Raw genomic sequence first — 18,904 nt, forward strand, 5'->3', positions numbered from 1 at the left:
ATGGAATCGAACTTCATGTTCGCCTACAACCATCCCAAATTCTCCGACCGCGTGCTCCGGATCGAGGTCGTGGGGGAGCCTCCCGATGGCGAGGTTGGCATCCAGCGGGACACCCACCATAAGCGGCAGAGTGACACCGACGACGTCACAGACCAAGGTTGGAAACCCCTCCTCCTCCTCCTTTTCTTCCCGTGTGTTCGCTGCCGCTCTCCCTTTCTTCCATGTCTTTTACTTTTTCCTATAATGTGAATTGCCGGAATGTATAGATTATTGGGCAATGAGATTTGGTAATACGAAGAGCCTCTTGGTGGATACATTGTTGCCCTGTGTTAACCACCACATCATCAGGGGATATACTTCTTTTACTAGTGAAATAAACTTAATTTGCTTTGTAGGTGGTAATCTCATTCGAATTGGTAGCAAAAATGAATATCATATTCAGATTTGCCTGCTTAACGATATTTGCCCTCCATGAAGATTTTCTTAGATGCGTTCATGAGAGTTGATCAATTTGATTATTTTGTGAGTAATCATGTGTGTGGTTTTGACAACCTGCTCATATATATAAACGAGTAGTAGAATAAAATGAAAAAAGGGCAGGAGAACTTACCTGTCTTTCTTATGTAGTTGGCTCTGGAAGCCATTTGGCTATCGAAGGAAGACTGACAAAGATGTGGAATTATTGGCTATCTTGAAGATGAGGTTTGCAAATCTGATCAAGAGGGCTAGCCAAATTAGGAGATGAGTCACATAATAATTAGCTCTAATGATTAGGCTATACGAAATCTAAAATGTTAGTAAGCTAAGACCACAAGCACTCCGGATGAGTTCAATTGTCATGATATACACAAAAATAGACATAGTCTCCTCCTCATTGTGAAACTTGGATCCATCACTTTGTTTAGTCATGAATAAAGAGGTGAATGAATATTTTGTTTCTATGTTTATGTGAATCTTGTTCAAGAAACTTGAAAACTTGCTACCCATGTAAAAATATGAGTCTTATATGTAATTTTTAGGTGTATATGATGTTGTTTTGATGGAATGGCTGACTTTAATGTTCAAATTTTTTTAAAAAAATTAGTTCAACTTCGAAACTCACTACATTGTTCAAGAAAATCCTCTACTGTCCCTACATCCATGAAGAACTTTAGAGGTGGATGAAACCAACATCTAGTTTCATTTATTCTGATCTTATCTCTTTATCGTCTTGATCATAGCTATATTTGCTATCAATTGGGTTTTTTCTGTTCCTGTAAATCTACCTACTCTTTAATTTGGATAGTTCTCATTTGACACTAGACTTTAATATACTGGCATTTAGTCTGATCTTTTCTCTAGGTTTCTGGATTCACATTTCAATCTAAAGATATAGGTCCTTTGAGAATCATGCATGAATTTTTTTTTTAGAATTTCTTGCTCTTGACAACCTCTTTCATTAAAAAAAGAAAACCTCTCCTCCTCCTTTTCTTCCCGTGTGTTCGCTGCCACTCCCCCTTTCTTCCATGTCTTTTTACTTTTTCCTATAGTGTGAATTACCGGAAAGTATAGATTATTGGGCAATGAGATTTGGTAAAACGAAGGGCCCTTTCTCATATCAGTGTGTCATTTCCATAGAGAGTAAATGAAACCAAGCATCAAACTTGGCTGGCATGTGAACTTTTCTCATATTAACATAGTCCCAATCCACGGTGGTATAATAGCAAAGGTAATTAAAAGTGTATTTTAACCAATGTTCAATCTGTTGTTCCGTTTGACAGAAAGTTATAGAACTTGTCATTGTCATGTGTCTGATTTTAAAATCAAGTTTACAGTCCATGTTTTTCTATGGCGATGTTGATTGTTGTAAACAGCAATGCCAGATATTACATGACACCATGATCGACGAACATGGCAAATACTAACTTGAACTAACCTGAAATTTTTTCTTATCTTCCAAATGTGAACTAAGTTGTTGTCTTTAAAGACAGAATAAAGAAAGCACTCCGATACTTTGAATTGTTTTCTCGACGGAGTTGGACCTTCCATTTATTTGTATTCATGCTCTTGAATTGATTATTTTCGGTAATATATATACAGGAGATGATTCTGATCTTATCGTCAGAGTCAATTCTATCTACGTTAATTCTGCTATACTTGCTAAAAGAAGCCCTTTCTTCGACAAGGTTAGTGATAATACCATATCCCTTACTGTGATAATATACATTTTCATTTCTCGATCACATATGCTAAATCTTATTTTCCTGTGGCGTATTTTTCTCTGTTAGCTTTTCACGAATGGCATGAAAGAATCCAATCAGCAGGATGCGACTGTGAGAATCAACAAATCAGGTATTGCTTTTGTATATTTTATTTATATATATATATATAATATTTTATGTATATTTATAATAGGAAAAAATGCATGCAAATATAATTTATAATATATATATATATATATAATTTTATGTATATTTATAATAGGCAAAAATGCATGCAAATATAATTTATAATATATATTTATATTTATATTTATATTTATATGCTTTTACCGATTGATCACCTAATACTCCAAAAGTATATCCTTGTTTTAATACGATACGAGTCTCCAGGATTTGACAAAATTAACAAAGTTGATTGATATTACACTGTCTGTCACATTGTTATTCTCTAGTGATCGATTCATCTTTATGAATATTTTTTTTTGTCAATCTTCTTGATTGTCATATACGCTTGTACATTCCAAGTTGATATCAGCACAACTTGCACGCGTCAATCGATAAGCAATGTCATCCCTCTTTTATCTCTCTTCTCTTTTTTGCACTTTATAAACAGAGGAAGCTGCTTTCATGGAGCTCTTAGGCTTCATGTACGGAGGAAACTTGCCAACTATCTCGCCCACCCTCTTAGATGTGCTGGTTATTGCTGATAAATTTGCCGTTGATTCTTGCGTGCGCCGTTGCGCTGAGTTGCTTGGAAGCTTACCTATGAACATGGAATATGCACTGCTATATCTGGATCTCCCATCTTGTGTTTCCATTACACCAGAAGTCCAGTCTCTAACAGATGCAGCCAAGGTGTTCATTTGCGATCAGTTCGGGGACATAACCAAGTGAGTCCACATCTACCAGTGATAAAGATGAGTGAAAATTTATTTGTTTTCTAATTACGGATTCCTGAACTACAGGTTGCAAGATGAATCGACGATCCTTCCTCTTGCTGCCATCGAGGTTTTACTGTCTAGTGATCGTCTCCAAGTGGCATCAGAAGATGCAGCCTATGACTTCGTGCTCAAGTGGGCGCATGCTCGGTACCCGGTACCGGAAGAACGGCGTGAGATCTTGGGGCCTCACCTACTCCACCATGTCCGTTTTCCTTATATGAGTCTCGAGAAGCTCAGAGAAGTCCTCGATGACTTGGATCATGAACTTGTTTCCGAATTAGTGAACGAGGCTCTTTGGTTCAAGGCAGATGCCCTCCACCGGCAACGTGCCCTCGCTGCTGAGTCAACGCACAAGCGGTTTACGGAGAGGGACTACACACATCGTCCGCTCAAGATCCTGGAATTCGATAGGCCACATCCGCAATGCATCGTATACCTGGATCTCAGGAGGGAGGAATGTGCCACCAAACTGTTCCCAGCAGGCCAGATCGACTCCCAGTCATTTCACTTCGGTGGACACAGATTCGTCCTATCAGCAAGCTACTACTCGAATACGAACACTGGCCGCCACTTTCGCCTTCTCCTAAGGATGCAGCCCGACGGTTCGGCCAGCTTTCCGGTAATAACCTGTCGGAGTTGCCCAAGAATGAAGCCATCCAGAGATTTTCTCGAGAGGTACGAAGAAAGGTCCACTTTAAGGGGTCGGAACACAGAAGTCTCCCGGAGCCTGCTTGATTTACAATGGAACTCATTTATCGCCGACAAGAGCAAGTACTTCATCGATGACACACTCCAAATGAGAGTTGCGTTGACCATCAGGTAGGCTCCACCGGCTTACCTGTAGTAGTACTGTTGTAAAGAAGGAGAACTCTCAAGATTTGATGATGAAGTGCTTCGACATGGAATAGATAATATAGATTTCTGACTTATAATTTTCTTATTTCTTCTTACAAACACAACTCATATTTATGATAGATTTGTTGTTGTCACCGTTGCCTGTTGCTACTGTTTCTGTTGCTAATATGATTGTATGATCATCATTAAAAAAAAAAAAAAAAGGCTCTCACAAGGCTTTACAATCGAAGGGTGCGTCCTCGGCCAATCAAAATCATGCAAAAGGTCGAGATCAGTGACTCGACACGTGCTCGAGGCAAGCTAGCCCCGAACTGGGAAGGTCCGTTTCGGGTGGTCGACGTAGTCCGAGACAGGACTTGCCGTCTCACCAGGCAACGAGATCGGTTGTCGAGAACCTAGCACATATAAATTCAATGTTTAAGCCGAAGCCCCAGCGCCCAAAGCCAATCAGGCCTCCCGACTTTTTTGGCCACCGGACCCCATCAGGTCGGGCAAAGAGTCTCAACACAAGAGCCAAGGGATTATATACAATAAAAAAACACAAACTTGTTTATAAAACTCTAGTGGTCCGTCGGTTTAGAAAGGAGAAGTTTCATTGATAAAAGGCAAAAAGGATTACACTGCCCGGTCGGTCGCAGCACACAAAAACAAAATACATCTTGAAGCAAATCCTAAACCTTGGGGAGGTCGACGCTATCATTGAACGGGACTTCATCCGGCATTTGTACGTTCTCGTCCCCGGGAAAGTTGTCGAAGGGGTCTTCCTCGATCTCCAGGTCTGGATACCGAGCTCGGAATCTGGCCAGAGCAACCTGATACCCATACTCGTACGTCGCTTGCCCAGACCTCTGCAACTCGAGCTGGAAACCGCATGACTCTTTGTACTCCGCTATAGCTTTCTTGCCTTTCTCGGAAGCTGCTCGGGTTTCCTCAGCAAGGGCCTCCTCAGCTTTCTTCGCCTTCGCCCGAGCTGCCTCCAGATTCTGCGACAAATCGAATAGCTCACCCTCCATCGAGTAGACCCTCCCGCGGGACTCCTTCAGCATACGCTGAGTCTCCACAAGCTGTTGCTCCACCCCTCCGAGCTTTTCCCGGAGCTCACTATCTAGCCGCTCATCATGTCCAAGCTCCAACTTCAACCGGGCAACCTCCCCCTCTAGATCGGTCGCTGCGATGGCCTCCGGCACGGGACCGGCCTTCAAATCCTCTATTTGGCCACGGAGCTCGGTGATCTTGTCTCCCATGCAGTTGATCATCCGACCCACGTCATGAACCCGATCTATCATCGCCATATGATAATGCTGATTCTGCACAGAAAAAGCATAAATCAGAAACCGAGGAAAGATTTGACGAAGACAGAAGAACAAATGGCACCCTTACCCAGACTAAAGACTTGGCGGCCTTCTCTATCAACACTTCTAACGGCGAACTATACAATTGCTTCGAGCAAAGCGCACCTCAGACGTATATCGCAGCGGAAGAGCCATTTGTCCATACTTGGCTCCCAGCAGTCTACCCGACCAGCGTGGCTCGAGGGGGGCATCCGCTTCACCGTCAGGCAGATCTCCCATAAACAAAGCCCGAAAGGGCTTATTCTTAGCACGCTGTCACGGATAAAACTACATGTAAACAGAGTTTTTGATGTAATGCTCATGCATGTCTATGTCTTTAAGTTTTATTCATGCTTTGTGTTATGGGAAACAACTTTATGCCGTGGCCTCGGGGTCGACGCGGCTGGGTTCGGGTCCGAATGTCGAGGATCCGGCTCGGATCGGTTGGGTCGTGGCGGTGGATCGTCGTTTCCTCTGGGATGGGGGCTCCTCGCCTAAGCGTCCGGTGGGAAGTGCCTCGCCTTCGTACCTGCACACAGGTCGGGTCGGGGTGCTTGACCCGACCCCTTCGACGATCGAGTTAGTGGATGTGGAGAGGATTTCAGGTGAAGAAGGGTCGTTTTGGTGTGTATGCGTTGTGTCTCCTCCTCTGTTCCTTCCTCACGAGCGGTTCTTATAGGGCAGCTTACTGATCATGATGTGCCACTTTGCAGAGGGCATGTCATATCTCTGATGGCGTCCAGTTCCGGTACTGGCATTGCGTGAAGAGCTGAGCTGTTGCAGGGTATGGACGTCCTCGATCGCCGTTCTACTCTTCCTCGGCCGTTGATGTCGGGTCAAAGCGACGAGGTCGTTGTCTGAAAAGGGCTGACGTCTGCGCACATCGCGTCGACATTATTGTCTTCCTTGGGCGGAGTGTCGTCCACGTGCGGCTGACGTTGTCGGGCGTCATGTTGCTATTTTTTCCCTATCACTTTGCATAGCATGTAAAGGGCTAATAGTAGACTTAGCAGTCTCATTTTCTTTGGTTTTGATGGTCATCATAGGCTTGCAACAAAAGTTGTGTCATGTGGGCACTTATAGGGATATTGGTCTGATGAGGGTAATAATGGCGATAAGACTCGGGCTGACGTCAGCTACCTTGGATGACGCCTCGATTGACTTGATAACACCTGGTCAAACAAGACCAGAACGCCGACCGAGGCACATCACTATCCTGCAGGAGCCCAGCCCCTCACGCCACGCCAACACCACTGTCAGACGTTACCGGGAGTGCGGTCCTGCTCCCTGCAAGCGGTCACACCAGACAACGGTAACCTTTCACTATAAAACCCCTTGCCTACCAAGGAGAGGGGACGACAGATAAACACCAACAAACCCCCTGCGACCTTCTACTAACTTGATCGTCGGAGGGGTCGGGTCGAGCTCCCAGACCCGACCTGTGTGCAGGAACGAAGACGAGGCTCCTCCCCCGGACGCATAGGCGAGGAGTCCCTCCCCGGGAGGAAAAGGCGACCCACCTCCACGACCGGACAGACGACCTCAGTAGCCTCGAGGAACCCCCCTGGGAGATCCCCCGTCATCCGGACTCGAATCGAGCCGTGTCGGCCCCAAGGCCACAGCTTAAGGTTGTTTACACCAACATTTTGGCGCTAGAAGGAGGGCCCCGGAATGTCGAGGGATCGCTAGATCTACTCCGTCGAACCCGCAGCCGAAGGGTCGCACCCGATAGGGGCTCCGGGGGAACACATGCCCCGCATGGGGGTCCCCGCAACGAACACCCCGCCACCACCTCAAAGCGCTATTGGCGTATATTCAACAACTCGAGCTTGTCGCCGCCCGATGTCCCCCCTGCGCGGCTTGCCCGCCTGCGCCGTGCACCTCGGACGCAACCTGCCGCCCGAGCCCACCTTTGCGCGGCCTGCCTGCCTACGTCGTGCTCCTCGGCTCCATGCAGCCCGAGACCACACCTGCGCGGCCTGCCCGCCTACGCCGTGCACCTCGGCCGCAGTCGGTCCGAGACCTCTGCGTGGCCTGCCCGCCTAAGTGTTAGGATCGGAGCGGCACTAAGAGGGGGGGTGAATTAGTGCAGCGGATTAAAACGTTGGTTTTTGAAATCGTTCATACGGTAAACACTGAACTTGAAAAGCTTAACTTGAACGCGTATTCATGAAGATGTGCAGCAAAGGTAATAAAGTAAGTATGAAAGTTTGCAGTAAGATAAACAGCAATAAATAAATGCAAACCGGAGATCACGCCAATTTTAGAGTGGTTCGGTCAAATGACCTACATCCACTTGCGAGGCCCCTCTTCGATGAGGCTCTCACCTTCCACTAGCAAATCTCTTGAAGGGGAAGAACAAATACCCATCTTACAACTTTTTACAGATGGTTCACACTCTTACAAATCTTCAACAAGAAGGAAGGAGGTGAACACTCTAGCAAATTGAAAAACAAGACTTGCTAAGACTTTTCTAAGACCTTTTTCTCAATCAATTGCTTCTCAAAAGTTGTGTTCCCTGTTGAGAATTGAGGGGTATTTATAGGCCTCAAGAGGATTCAAATTTGAGCTCTAAAAATTTGAATTCTCTTTGGTTTCCGATGCTGGCGGTGCCACCGCCTGTCAGTGTCTAACACTGACAGTGTACTGGCAGTGGAACCGATTGACTCCTCGGGTTCTGGGCAGTGCCACCGCCTAGCCAAGCGGTGCCACCGCCCAATCTGGTGGTGCCACCGCTAGACACTTGTTCATTGGTTGGGCTTTAAGTCCAGCCCAAACCAAGTCTAATTTTGGGCCCAGTTGGCCCCTAACTAGGGTATAGGATTATCTCTTAATCCTCACCCTAATTACATGTGAACTACATAACTAAAAACATAATCCTAAGCAAGTTGTTAATCGGCGAACGTCGAATTACGTTCCGGCGAGCTTTACGGCGAACTTCCGATATGCCCTCGATTTTCTTCCGGTGGACTTCCAGCAGGCTCCCGATCTTGTGACGGCTTCAACGAGTAGCCGAGCCTTCTCGGTGATCTCCGTGAACCTCCGACGATCTCTTCAGCGAACTTTCGAAAATACCGACAAGTTCCTTATTTCTTCTCGGTTGGTTCCGGCAGCATCTTCGACGATTCTTCGGACTCTTAAATGTCCATCGAACTCGACTCCGGTATTCTTGCTTTATGTTTTCTAGTTATCATAGTTGATCCTGCACACTTAATTCAATAATATGGATTAGATCAATTAACCCATCAATTGATTTTATCATCAAAATCCGAGATTCAACGATCTCCCCATTTTTTATGATGACAATCAATTGATGATGGAGTTTAAACATAACTCCCCCTATCTATATGCCATATTATAAGAAGATAAAAATACTTGAATTCCATCCCATTGAATTCAAGCATAAACCAATAGGTTCTAACTATTGAACTTATCGTTATTCTCATTAAGCATAAGTAAATATGAAACATCATATTTCTCATTAATTCCAGTTAAGTCGAATGATAAGAAATAATTTTTACTACGACAGGAGATAAACATTTTCAACATGAATTTCATGATATACATGTAAGGCATGATTGCGATATACTCAAGGATTTTATAAGGCATATAAGACTTATTGATGCGCATAAGAGATTTTCATTAAGTCATACAAGTCATCACTTCTCCCCCTTTGTCATCAACAAAAAGAGATGAGCTAGATAATTTATGATCATAGAATTCGCTAAAAATGATCATAGAATCATAAAAAAAAGTTTAGCATTTAATAGTAAACAAAATTCATTATTCAAATTTGTTAAAAATAGTTTATCCAAAAGAAATCATCATTTATGCAGAACAAAATAGTAGTTATCTAAAAGGAAGGATCAGTTTTCGTTCAAACGATGACAAACTTCGAACTTGACATTAAAAGTAAACAGAACAGAATACATCAATTAATCCTTAGGAGGTAATCCACAGTGCTGATACATTATATCTATTTTTTCATTCATTTGTCGTAGTGCCTTCAAAATTTCAACTTGTTGATTTTGAATTTGTTCTTGCTGCGATTTGAGTTGATCTTGTTGGAATTTGATCTGAGACAGTTCCGCCATAATGAGTTCTTCAGAGGATGAAACAGGAGCTGAAGGTGCTGCGCCAAAGGGACTAGGAGGAGGAGATTCATTTCCCCTAAGAATTGATGTTTCGGGGTGTTCTATTGGTGGAGGAATTGGATCAGTCCTTCTAGGCTGCCTAACCCATATACCATTGTTAAATGTGCACCTAAGTCTTTTTATTAGATTTCTATTAATGATGTTACATCGATCACTTTGAATTGTTTCTTCATCAGGTGAGATACAAATGTCATGGGCAAGTAGAAATCGAGTAATTAACCCCCCATATGGTAACATGGAATCTTTAGCCATAACGTCCTGCATGTGTTGACGAATTGAGTATCCAAAACAATTATGTTGACCGGTCATGATCCAATACATGGTGCTAATCTCTATTAGACTCATTTCATCAAGGTGAAACTACTTAGGAAACAGTATGCTTGTTATGATATGATGAAGAATTTTAGAGTTGAAGGGGAGTAAGTGCTCGCAACTCTTAGGTATAGTGCCTAGGTCCGGATTAGCAAAAATAGTTTTGAGGGCTTCGGAGTAAGTTGCTCCGATTACATTAACATCCCATTTTCCTCTAAAGTAACATCCCCTATCTTTTTCAATGATTCCTATTAGTTCATAAATAGTACTATCAAAAATTCTAATTTGTGTTCCAAGAATGTAAGTACTTAGGCTATCGTCATCTACATATAGGTTTGTATAAAATAGCCTAACTATCCTAGGATAAATTGGTTCATCTATTTGTAGGAGAGGTAGGGCTTCTAGCTGTGCAAACCACCTAATGGGATCTAAGTTTCCTAGTTCATCAAGATTAATGTGTTTACCCTTATGGATTGACCTTGTTTCAAATTTTGGAAACCTAAGTGCTATTTCTTTGGATCTAAAAAGATCGTGGTCATATGAATCTCCTTCAATCGTCTTCCCTTTTGATCTCTTAGGAGCCATTTACTTATGGAGAGTTTCGTGGAAGAGGGAGAGCTTGAGAGGTTGCTCACGGGTTGAGAGCTTGAGAGGTGGCGGGTTGAGGTTTAGCAGGTTGCTCACGGGAGAGGGAGAGCTTGAGAGGTGGCGGGAGAGTTTCAACAGGTTGCTCATGGGTTGGGGACTTGAGAGGTGGCGGGAGAGCTTGAGAGGTTGCCCACGGGTTGAGAGCTTGAGAGGTGGCGGGTTGAGGCTTAGCAAGTTGCTCACGGGAGAGGGAGGGCTTGAGAGGTGGCGGGAGAGTTTCAGCAGGTTGCTCACGGGTTGGGGGCGGTGTCACCGCCGGCCCTAACCCTTCGGTTTATAAGGGCAGTTCGGGGGCGATGCCACCGCTAAACCGAGCGGTGCCACCGCCTGGCGCCCGAGAGCTCAGGCGGTGCTACCGCCAGTTCTGGCGGTGCCACCGCTGGCACGCTGTAAAATATTTCTTACCCTAAATTTTTATTATTTTTAATTTTTGAGGTGTCGACTCAAGATAGGTTAGGATATTTAGTTATACTTGAATATGCCATCTGGATTCAAAAGGGAAAGATGTAATTGATTTCACAAAAGAACGGAAAGGACGAGACAAATTTTTGAAGAATACATTCAGCAAGACTTATTTTCAGGGAATTTTTAACATACCTAGTTCCCTTCTAATGAATTTAAATTGGTCTTCATTTAAGGCTTTTATAAAAATGTCTGCTTGTTGATGTTTTGTGTCAATAAATTCTAGAGCAACATCATTATTAAGAACATGATCGTGTATAAAATGATGCCTAATATCGATATGTTTGTTCTAGAGTGCTGAATCGGATTTTTGGTAAGACAGATGGCATTAGTATTATCACATTTTATGGGTATATTTTTTAAATAAATTTCGTAGTCTTCTAATGTGTTTTTCATCTAAACAACTTGTGCACAGCATGCACTTGCAGCAATGTATTCGGCTTCCGCCGTAGATAGTGCTACTGAATTTTGTTTCTTGGAAGTCCAAGAAACAAGTGCATGTCCTAAAAATTGGCATGTTCCGGATGTACTTTTTCTATCAATCCTGCATCCGCCAAAATCGACATCTGCATAAGCTATTAAATCGAATTTATCTAATTTCGGATACCATAGTCCTAAATTTGGAGTTCCTTTAAGATACCTAAATATTCTTTTAACACTCTTAAGATGAGATAATTTAGGATTAGATTGGAACCTAGCGCAGATTCCTACACTAAACATAATATCTAGTCTAGTTGCGGTGAGGTAGAGTAGACTACCTATCATTCCCCTATATATTTTTTTATCAAAATTTTCACTATTTTCATTCATATCTAACTTAGTCGAAGTACTCATAGGGGTGTTTATTGCTTTTGAGTTGTCAATGTTAAATCGTTTTAACAATTCTAATGTATATTTAGATTGGTTAAGAAATATACCATCACTAAGTTGTTTGATTTGTAATCCTAAAAAGAAGGTTAGTTCACCCATCAAACTCATTTCAAATTCATGACTCATACATTTGGCGAATGATTCACATAGTGATTCATCTGATGAGCCAAAAATAATATCGTCAACATAAATTTACGCAATAAGAAAATTATTTTCAAAGTGTTTGATAAACAATGTAGTATCAACCTTGCCTTTGGTAAAGTTATTTAAAATGAGAAAGGAACTAAGCCTTTCATACCAAGCTCTAGGAGCTTGTTTCAAACCATAGAGAGCCTTAGTCAATTTGAATACATGGTTAGGAAGAAGAGAATTTTCAAATCCAGGAGGTTGTTCAACATATACTTCTTCGGAAATGAAACCATTTAGGAAGACACTTTTGACATCCATTTGAAATAGTTTAAAATTATTAATACTAGCATAGGCAAGGAGCATCCTAATGGCTTCTAATCTTGCCATAGGAGCGAAGGTTTCTTCGTAGCGATACCTTCTTCTTGGTTGAAACCTTTGGCCACTAATCTAGCCTTGTTTCTAACCACGATACCATATTCGTCTTGCTTGTTTCTAAAGACCCATTTAGTACCAATGACTAAATGGTCACTAGGTCTAGGAACAAGCTTCCATACCTCATTCCTCTCAAATTGATTTAATTCCTCTTGCATTGCAATGACCCAAGAATCATCTTTCAAGGCCTCGTCAATGCATTTCGGTTCGATTTAAGAGAGAAAAGCAGCATTAGCACAAAAATTCTTGAAAGAAGAACGAGTTTGAACCCCTTGTGATGTATCTCCTATAATTTGCTCTTTTGGATGAGCATCTATATACTTCCATTCCTTGGGTAAGGAGATTTTGGAAGAAGATGCATCCAAGTTGCAATTTTGAGGAGGGGGTTCCTTTAAATCTAAATTTTTAAAACCAATATCATCATCAAAATCATTTTTCTTTAACTCGGAAATTTCATTGAAAATTACATGAATAGACTCTTCTATAACTAAGGTTCTTTTGTTAAAAACACGAAAAGCCTTAGAAACGGAAGAGTAACCAAGAAAGATGTCTTCATCGGATTTAGCATCAAATTTTCCTAAGGCATCCTTTTCATTTAAAATAAAGCATTTGCAATCGAAAACTTTAAAATAAGAAACATTTGGTGTTTTGTTATTCCATAATTCATAGAGAGTTTTTGATAGAGATGGTCTTATTAGAACCCTATTCATGATGTAGCAAGCCGTATTCACGGCTTCGGCCCAAAAATACTTAGGTAGACTATGTTCATTCAATATAGTTCTTGTCATTTCTTGTAGATTTCTATTTTTTCTTTCTACTACTCCATTTTGTTGAGGGTTTCTTAGAGTAGAGAAGTTGTGGTTATATCCGTTAACTTCACAAAAATTTTGGAAATCACGGTTTTGAAATTCGCCACCGTGATCACTCCGAATTGATGAAATCATGAAACTTTTTTCGTTTTGAGTGAGTTTACAAAATTTGGAGAAACATTTGAAACACTCACTTTTATGAGCCAAGAAATAGGTCCAAGTGTATCTAGTATAATCATCTACAATTACAAAAGCGTATTTGCTTTCTCCTAGACTTGTCGTTGTTAGGATCGAGAGCACTAAGAGGAGGGGGAGGGTGAATTAGTGCAGCGGAAATCTTACAGCGATTAAAAATGAAAGCTGCGTTCGTTCGATAAAAAAAAAACTATTATGATGCAAAAGCCGATTCACAGTTTGTATCTAAGTGCAGTTTACGCAGGTTGCGTCTAAATGTAGTTTTGCGTCTAAGTGCAGTTTACAGTTTGCGTCAAAGCGCAGATTACGTCTAAATGCAGATTGCGTCTAAGCGCAGTTTGCAGTTTGCGTCAAAGCGCAGATTACGTCTAAATGCAGATTGCGTCTAAGCACAGTTTGCAGTTTGCGTCTAAGCGCAGATTACGTCTAAACGCAGATTTACGTCTAAACGCAGATTTACGTCTAAACGCAGTTTTACATCTGAACACAGTTTTACGTCTAAACACAATTTTACGTTTAAACGCAGATTTACGTCTAAACGTAATTTTACGTCTAAACGCAGTTTTACGTCTAAACGCAGATTTACGTCTAAACGCAGTTTTACGTTTGAACGCAGTTTTACGTCTAAACCTTGAAACTCATTCGTAAAATCGCAGAAGATAGTTTGCAGTTATAAATAGACTCAAAACGTAAATGTAAACTGCAATGTTAAGATCGTACGAAAACACCGATTTACGTCTGAATGCAGATTCGGAAAGATCAGAACTTAGAAACTTGTTCGTAAAAGCGCAGAGAGCAGTAGCTATGTAGGAGGTTTGCAGTAATGATAAAGTGCTCAAAATAAACGCAAACCAGAGATTTAGAGTGGTTCGGTCAGTCTTGACCTACTCCACTTTTGGCTTCCTCCACCGGCGAGGTCACCGACGTCAACTAGAGGCCTTCCTTCAATAGGCGAAGGCCAACTGCCCTTTTACAATTTCTCTCCTTTTGACGGGCTTAGGAGACAACCCTTACAGATCCTTTCTCTCCTCTCTTTACAACTCAAGACTTGAAGAACAGAAAAGAGGAGAACTTTTGGACTTTACACAAATTTGAGCTCTTAGAGTCACTGAAAAGATCAAGAATTCGGTATGGATCTGTATCTTTTCAGTGCTGAATGGGTGGGGTATTTATAGGCCCCAACCCAGTTCAAATTTGGAGCTCAAAACGATCAAATCCCGAAATTCCGGGATCAAGCGGTTGCACCTCCTGACTGGAGAGGTTGCACCGCCTGGCAGAGCTCGAAGACTGAGCCCAGGCGGTTGCACCTCTCTGTCAGGGAGGTTGCACCGCCTGAGTCTGGCTCGGAGACTGAGCCCCAGGCGGTGCCACCTCTTGACTGAGGCGGTTGCACCTCTCCTGCCAGTGCTCGAAGACCGAGCTCAGGCGGTGCCACCTCTTTGTCAGGGAGGTTGCACCGCCCAGTCTAGCTCGAAGATTGAGCTCAGGCGGTGCCACCTCCTGGCTGGGGAGGTTGCACCGCCCAGTCTCGCTGGGAGACTTAGCCCAGGCGTTGCCACCTCCTGGCCTAGGCGGTTGCACCTCCTGGTGCAATCAGGGTCCGAATGGTTAGCTCCATTCGGCCCAATTTCAATCTTTCAGGGGCCCAATTGCCCCAAGATTAAGCTAATGGGATCACCTCCCATTTTCCAACTTAATCAACGTGCTAACTACGATTAGATCTAAGACAATTTCTGCAGCTTTGCTTCGGTGCGTCAATCGCTTCTTCCGGCGAGTTTCCGGCGAACTTCCGTCGATCATCCGATGAACCCTCGGTGATGCTTCTGCGGACTTCCGGCAAACTCCTGGACTTTGCGACGATCCACTTGGCGAGTTCCGACGAGCTTCGCTTGGCAAGCTTCTGGACTTCTCGGATCTGTTCTTGTAGAACCTCCGACGACCGTCCGAACTTCCGTCGAACTCTCGAACTCCCAACGTGATCATGAACTTGACTCCGGCGCAACTCCTGCTGCTTGTCTAACTTTCATCGTAGTTAATCCTGCACACTTATCTCAACACATAGATTAGACAACAAATGACAATTGACTTCATCATCAAAATCCGAGATTCGACAATCTCCCCCTTTTTGATGATGACAATCAATTGATAATGGAGTTATCCTTAACTCCCCTTGTCTATATGCCATAGTTGAGATAAGTCAACTTTGAATTCAAGACCTAAGAATTCAAGTGACGTATTGATAAGTTAGATCAGTTAAACTTGTCAATACTCCCATCATGATACTCATCATGATGTATCTCTTCAAAGATGATGTCAAGGCTTGACATACATCATCAAGTTTGTATGATTGTGTTTGTAACTATTCATCACGTAGTTTGAACATTATTATATAAAGCTGTGAAGCACTATTACATGATGCACACATTTGAAATATACTAGCAAGTTTTGCATTTTCTTCACATGATAAGATATCAACTCAGGGCATAATGCAAACTTTAGCACATGTTCATATATCTCTTGGTGATGCAAGGATGACATAATCATAGCAGTGTTTATAGCATCACTCATTGTATTTCTAATCATGGCAGTGTTTATCAATTCATATATCTCCCCCTTTGTCATCAACAAAAAGCATAGTAATTATGATACCAGGAAAATAATAATAGCAAGCTTATAGATGAATTTTACATAGATTGCTTTAAATACTTCTTCCCCTTTTTGTTATAATCCATTGTCTATGTAAAGATTTTGCAGGATGGAATACATACACATGAATCACTTCATCAAATCTATTTCAGAAACTTATTTTTCATGAAAGTGTACGAGAAAATCTGTTTTATAAATAAGATGCATTCGGACAAGATTTTGTTGCAGATTTTCACATATAGAAACATGGCAATCAAGTGATTTGATCATTCAATATAGTCCGAAAAATAATTTTAACAAATTTATCTATTCGGACACATCATCATTTCTAATTCTCTTCGAATGAAATCAAATTGTTCTTCACTTAGAGGTTTTGTAAAAATGTCAGCTAGTTGATGTTTAGTATCAATGAACTCTATGGTTACGTCATGATTAGTGACATGATCTCGTATAAAGTGATGTCTAATATCAATATGTTTTGTTCTTGAGTGTTGTATAGGATTCTTAGTTAAGCATATTGCACTCGTGTTATCACATTTAATGGGAATATCTTTAAGATTAACTTTGTAATCTTCTAAAGTGTTTTTCATCCATACAACTTGTGCACAGCATGCACTTGCTGCAATATATTCAGCTTCGGTTGTTGATAGAGCAACCGAGCTTTGTTTCTTTGATGACCAGGAAACAAGGGCATGTCCTAAAAATTGACATGATCCTGATGTGCTTTTTCTATCTAGTCCACAGCCAGCGAAGTCCGCATCAGCATAAGCTGTTAACTCAAAATTTTCTGATTTTGGGTACCATAATCCTAGATTTGTGGTTCCATTAAGATATCTAAGTATTTTTTTAACTGCTTTGAGATGAGATATCTTAGGGTTTGATTGAAATCTAGCACAAAGTCCTACACTGAATATGATGTCTGGTCTGGTGGCAGTGAGGTAAAGTAAACTTCCTATCATACCCCTATAAGTTTTTTGATCAAAGCTTTCTCCACTTTCATCAATTTCTAACTTAGTGGAGGTGCTCATAGGAGTGTTACTAGCCTTTGAGTTGTTCATATTAAACCTTTTTAATAAATTCATTGCATATTTAGTTTGACTAATAAAGATGCCATTGCTTAGTTGTTTGATTTGTAAACCTAAGAAGAATATTAATTCTCCCATTAAGCTCATTTCGAATTCAAGACTCATAGTTTTAGCAAAAGATTCACAAAGAGATTCATTTGTAGAGCCAAAGATGATATCATCAACATAAATCTGAACAATGAGAAAATTATTTTCAAAATTCTTGATAAACAATGTAGTATCAACCTTGCCTTTTGTAAAGTTATTTTTGATAAGAAAAGAACTAAGTCTCTCATACCAAGCCCTTGGGGCTTGTTTTAAACCATAGAGAGCTTTAGTTAATCTAAACACATGATTAGGGAGGCTATTATTTTCAAATCCAGGAGGTTGTTCAACATAAACTTCTTCGGAAATAAAGCCATTTAGAAAAGCGTTTTTAACATCCATTTGAAATAACTTAAAATTATTACAACTAGCGTAGGCAAGGAGCATCCTTATGGCTTCCAATCGAGCCATAGGTGCAAAGGTTTCTTCGTAATCGATACATTCTTCTTGGTTGAAACCTTTGACCACTAATCTAGCCTTGTTTCTAACCACGATACCATTTTCATCTTGCTTGTTTCTAAAGACCCATTTAGTACCAATAACTAAATGGTCATTTGGCCTAGGAACAAGCGTCCACACCTCATTTCTCTCAAATTGATTCAATTCATCTTGCATTGCGATAATCCATGAATCATCTTTCATGGCTTCATCAACACATTTGAGTTCAATTTGCGAGAGAAAGGCGGCATTGGCACAAAAATTCTTAAAATAAGATCGTGTTTGAACCCCCTTTGATGTGTCTCCTAAGATTAGCTCCTTAGGATGAGCATCTACATACTTCCAATCCTTGGGTAAGGAAATCTGGGAAGTGGATGCATCCAAGTTGCTAGTTGGAGATGGGGTTTTGTTTAAATTCAAAGAATCAAAATTAACATCATCATCAAGATCATTTTTCTTAATTTCGGAAATCTTATTGAAAACAACATGGATGGATTCTTCAATAATTAAAGTTCTTTTATTGAAAATACGAAAAGCTTTAGAAACCGAAGAATAACCAAGAAAGATTCCTTCATCAGATTTAGCATCGAATTTTCCTAAGTTATCCTTTTCATTCAAGATAAAACACTTACACCCAAAGACTTTAAAATATGAGACATTGGGTTTTTTGTTATTCCATAACTCATAAGGAGTTTTGGTGAGTAAGGGTCTTACTAGAACTCTATTCAAAATATAGAATGCAGTGTTTACAGCTTCGGCCCAAAAGTATTTGGGTAGGCTATGTTCATTCAACATGGTTCTTGCCATTTCTTGTAAATTTCGATTTTTTCTTTCTACTACCCCATTTTGTTGAGGATTTCTTGGAGTAGAGAAATTATGGTTGTATCCATTGAGTTCACAGAATTCTTGGAAATCATGGTTTTGAAATTCTCCACCATGATCACTTCTAATTGACGAAATCATAGATCCCTTCTCATTTTGAACAAGTTTACAAAACTTGGTAAAATATCTAAAGCATTCATTTTTCTGTTTTAAGAAGTAAGTCCATGTATATCTGCTATAGTCATCAACAATGACAAAGGCGTATTTGCTACCTCCTAGACTCGATGTAGAGATTGGTCCGAACAAGTCCATATGGATCAATTGTAAGGGCCTAGAGGTGCTTATTTGATTCTTAGCTTTGAAACTACCCTTAATTTGTTTACCTAATTGGCAAGCATCACATACATTATCTTTGATGAACTTGATATGAGGAATTCCTCTTACAAGTTCTCTAGATGATATTTGAGTGATTAGTTTCATGCTAGCATGA

The 18,904-nt window shown here is 41.1% G+C and overlaps 1 protein-coding gene across 1 annotated transcript; it reads left to right on the forward strand.

Annotated features, from left to right (window-relative positions):
* On the forward strand, positions 1-3,965 carry LOC135631614 (BTB/POZ domain-containing protein POB1-like). Its single transcript, XM_065139355.1, has 5 exons — positions 1-157; positions 2,080-2,165; positions 2,268-2,331; positions 2,815-3,091; positions 3,167-3,965. Exons 1-5 carry the CDS (start codon positions 1-3, stop codon positions 3,963-3,965), a joined length of 1,383 nt encoding a protein of 460 aa, XP_064995427.1.
* Positions 3,966-18,904: the final 14,939 nt, after the last annotated feature.

This window comes from Musa acuminata, chromosome BXJ3-2 (assembly GCF_036884655.1).
Source record: "Musa acuminata AAA Group cultivar baxijiao chromosome BXJ3-2, Cavendish_Baxijiao_AAA, whole genome shotgun sequence".
Lineage (NCBI taxonomy): Eukaryota > Viridiplantae > Streptophyta > Magnoliopsida > Zingiberales > Musaceae > Musa > Musa acuminata.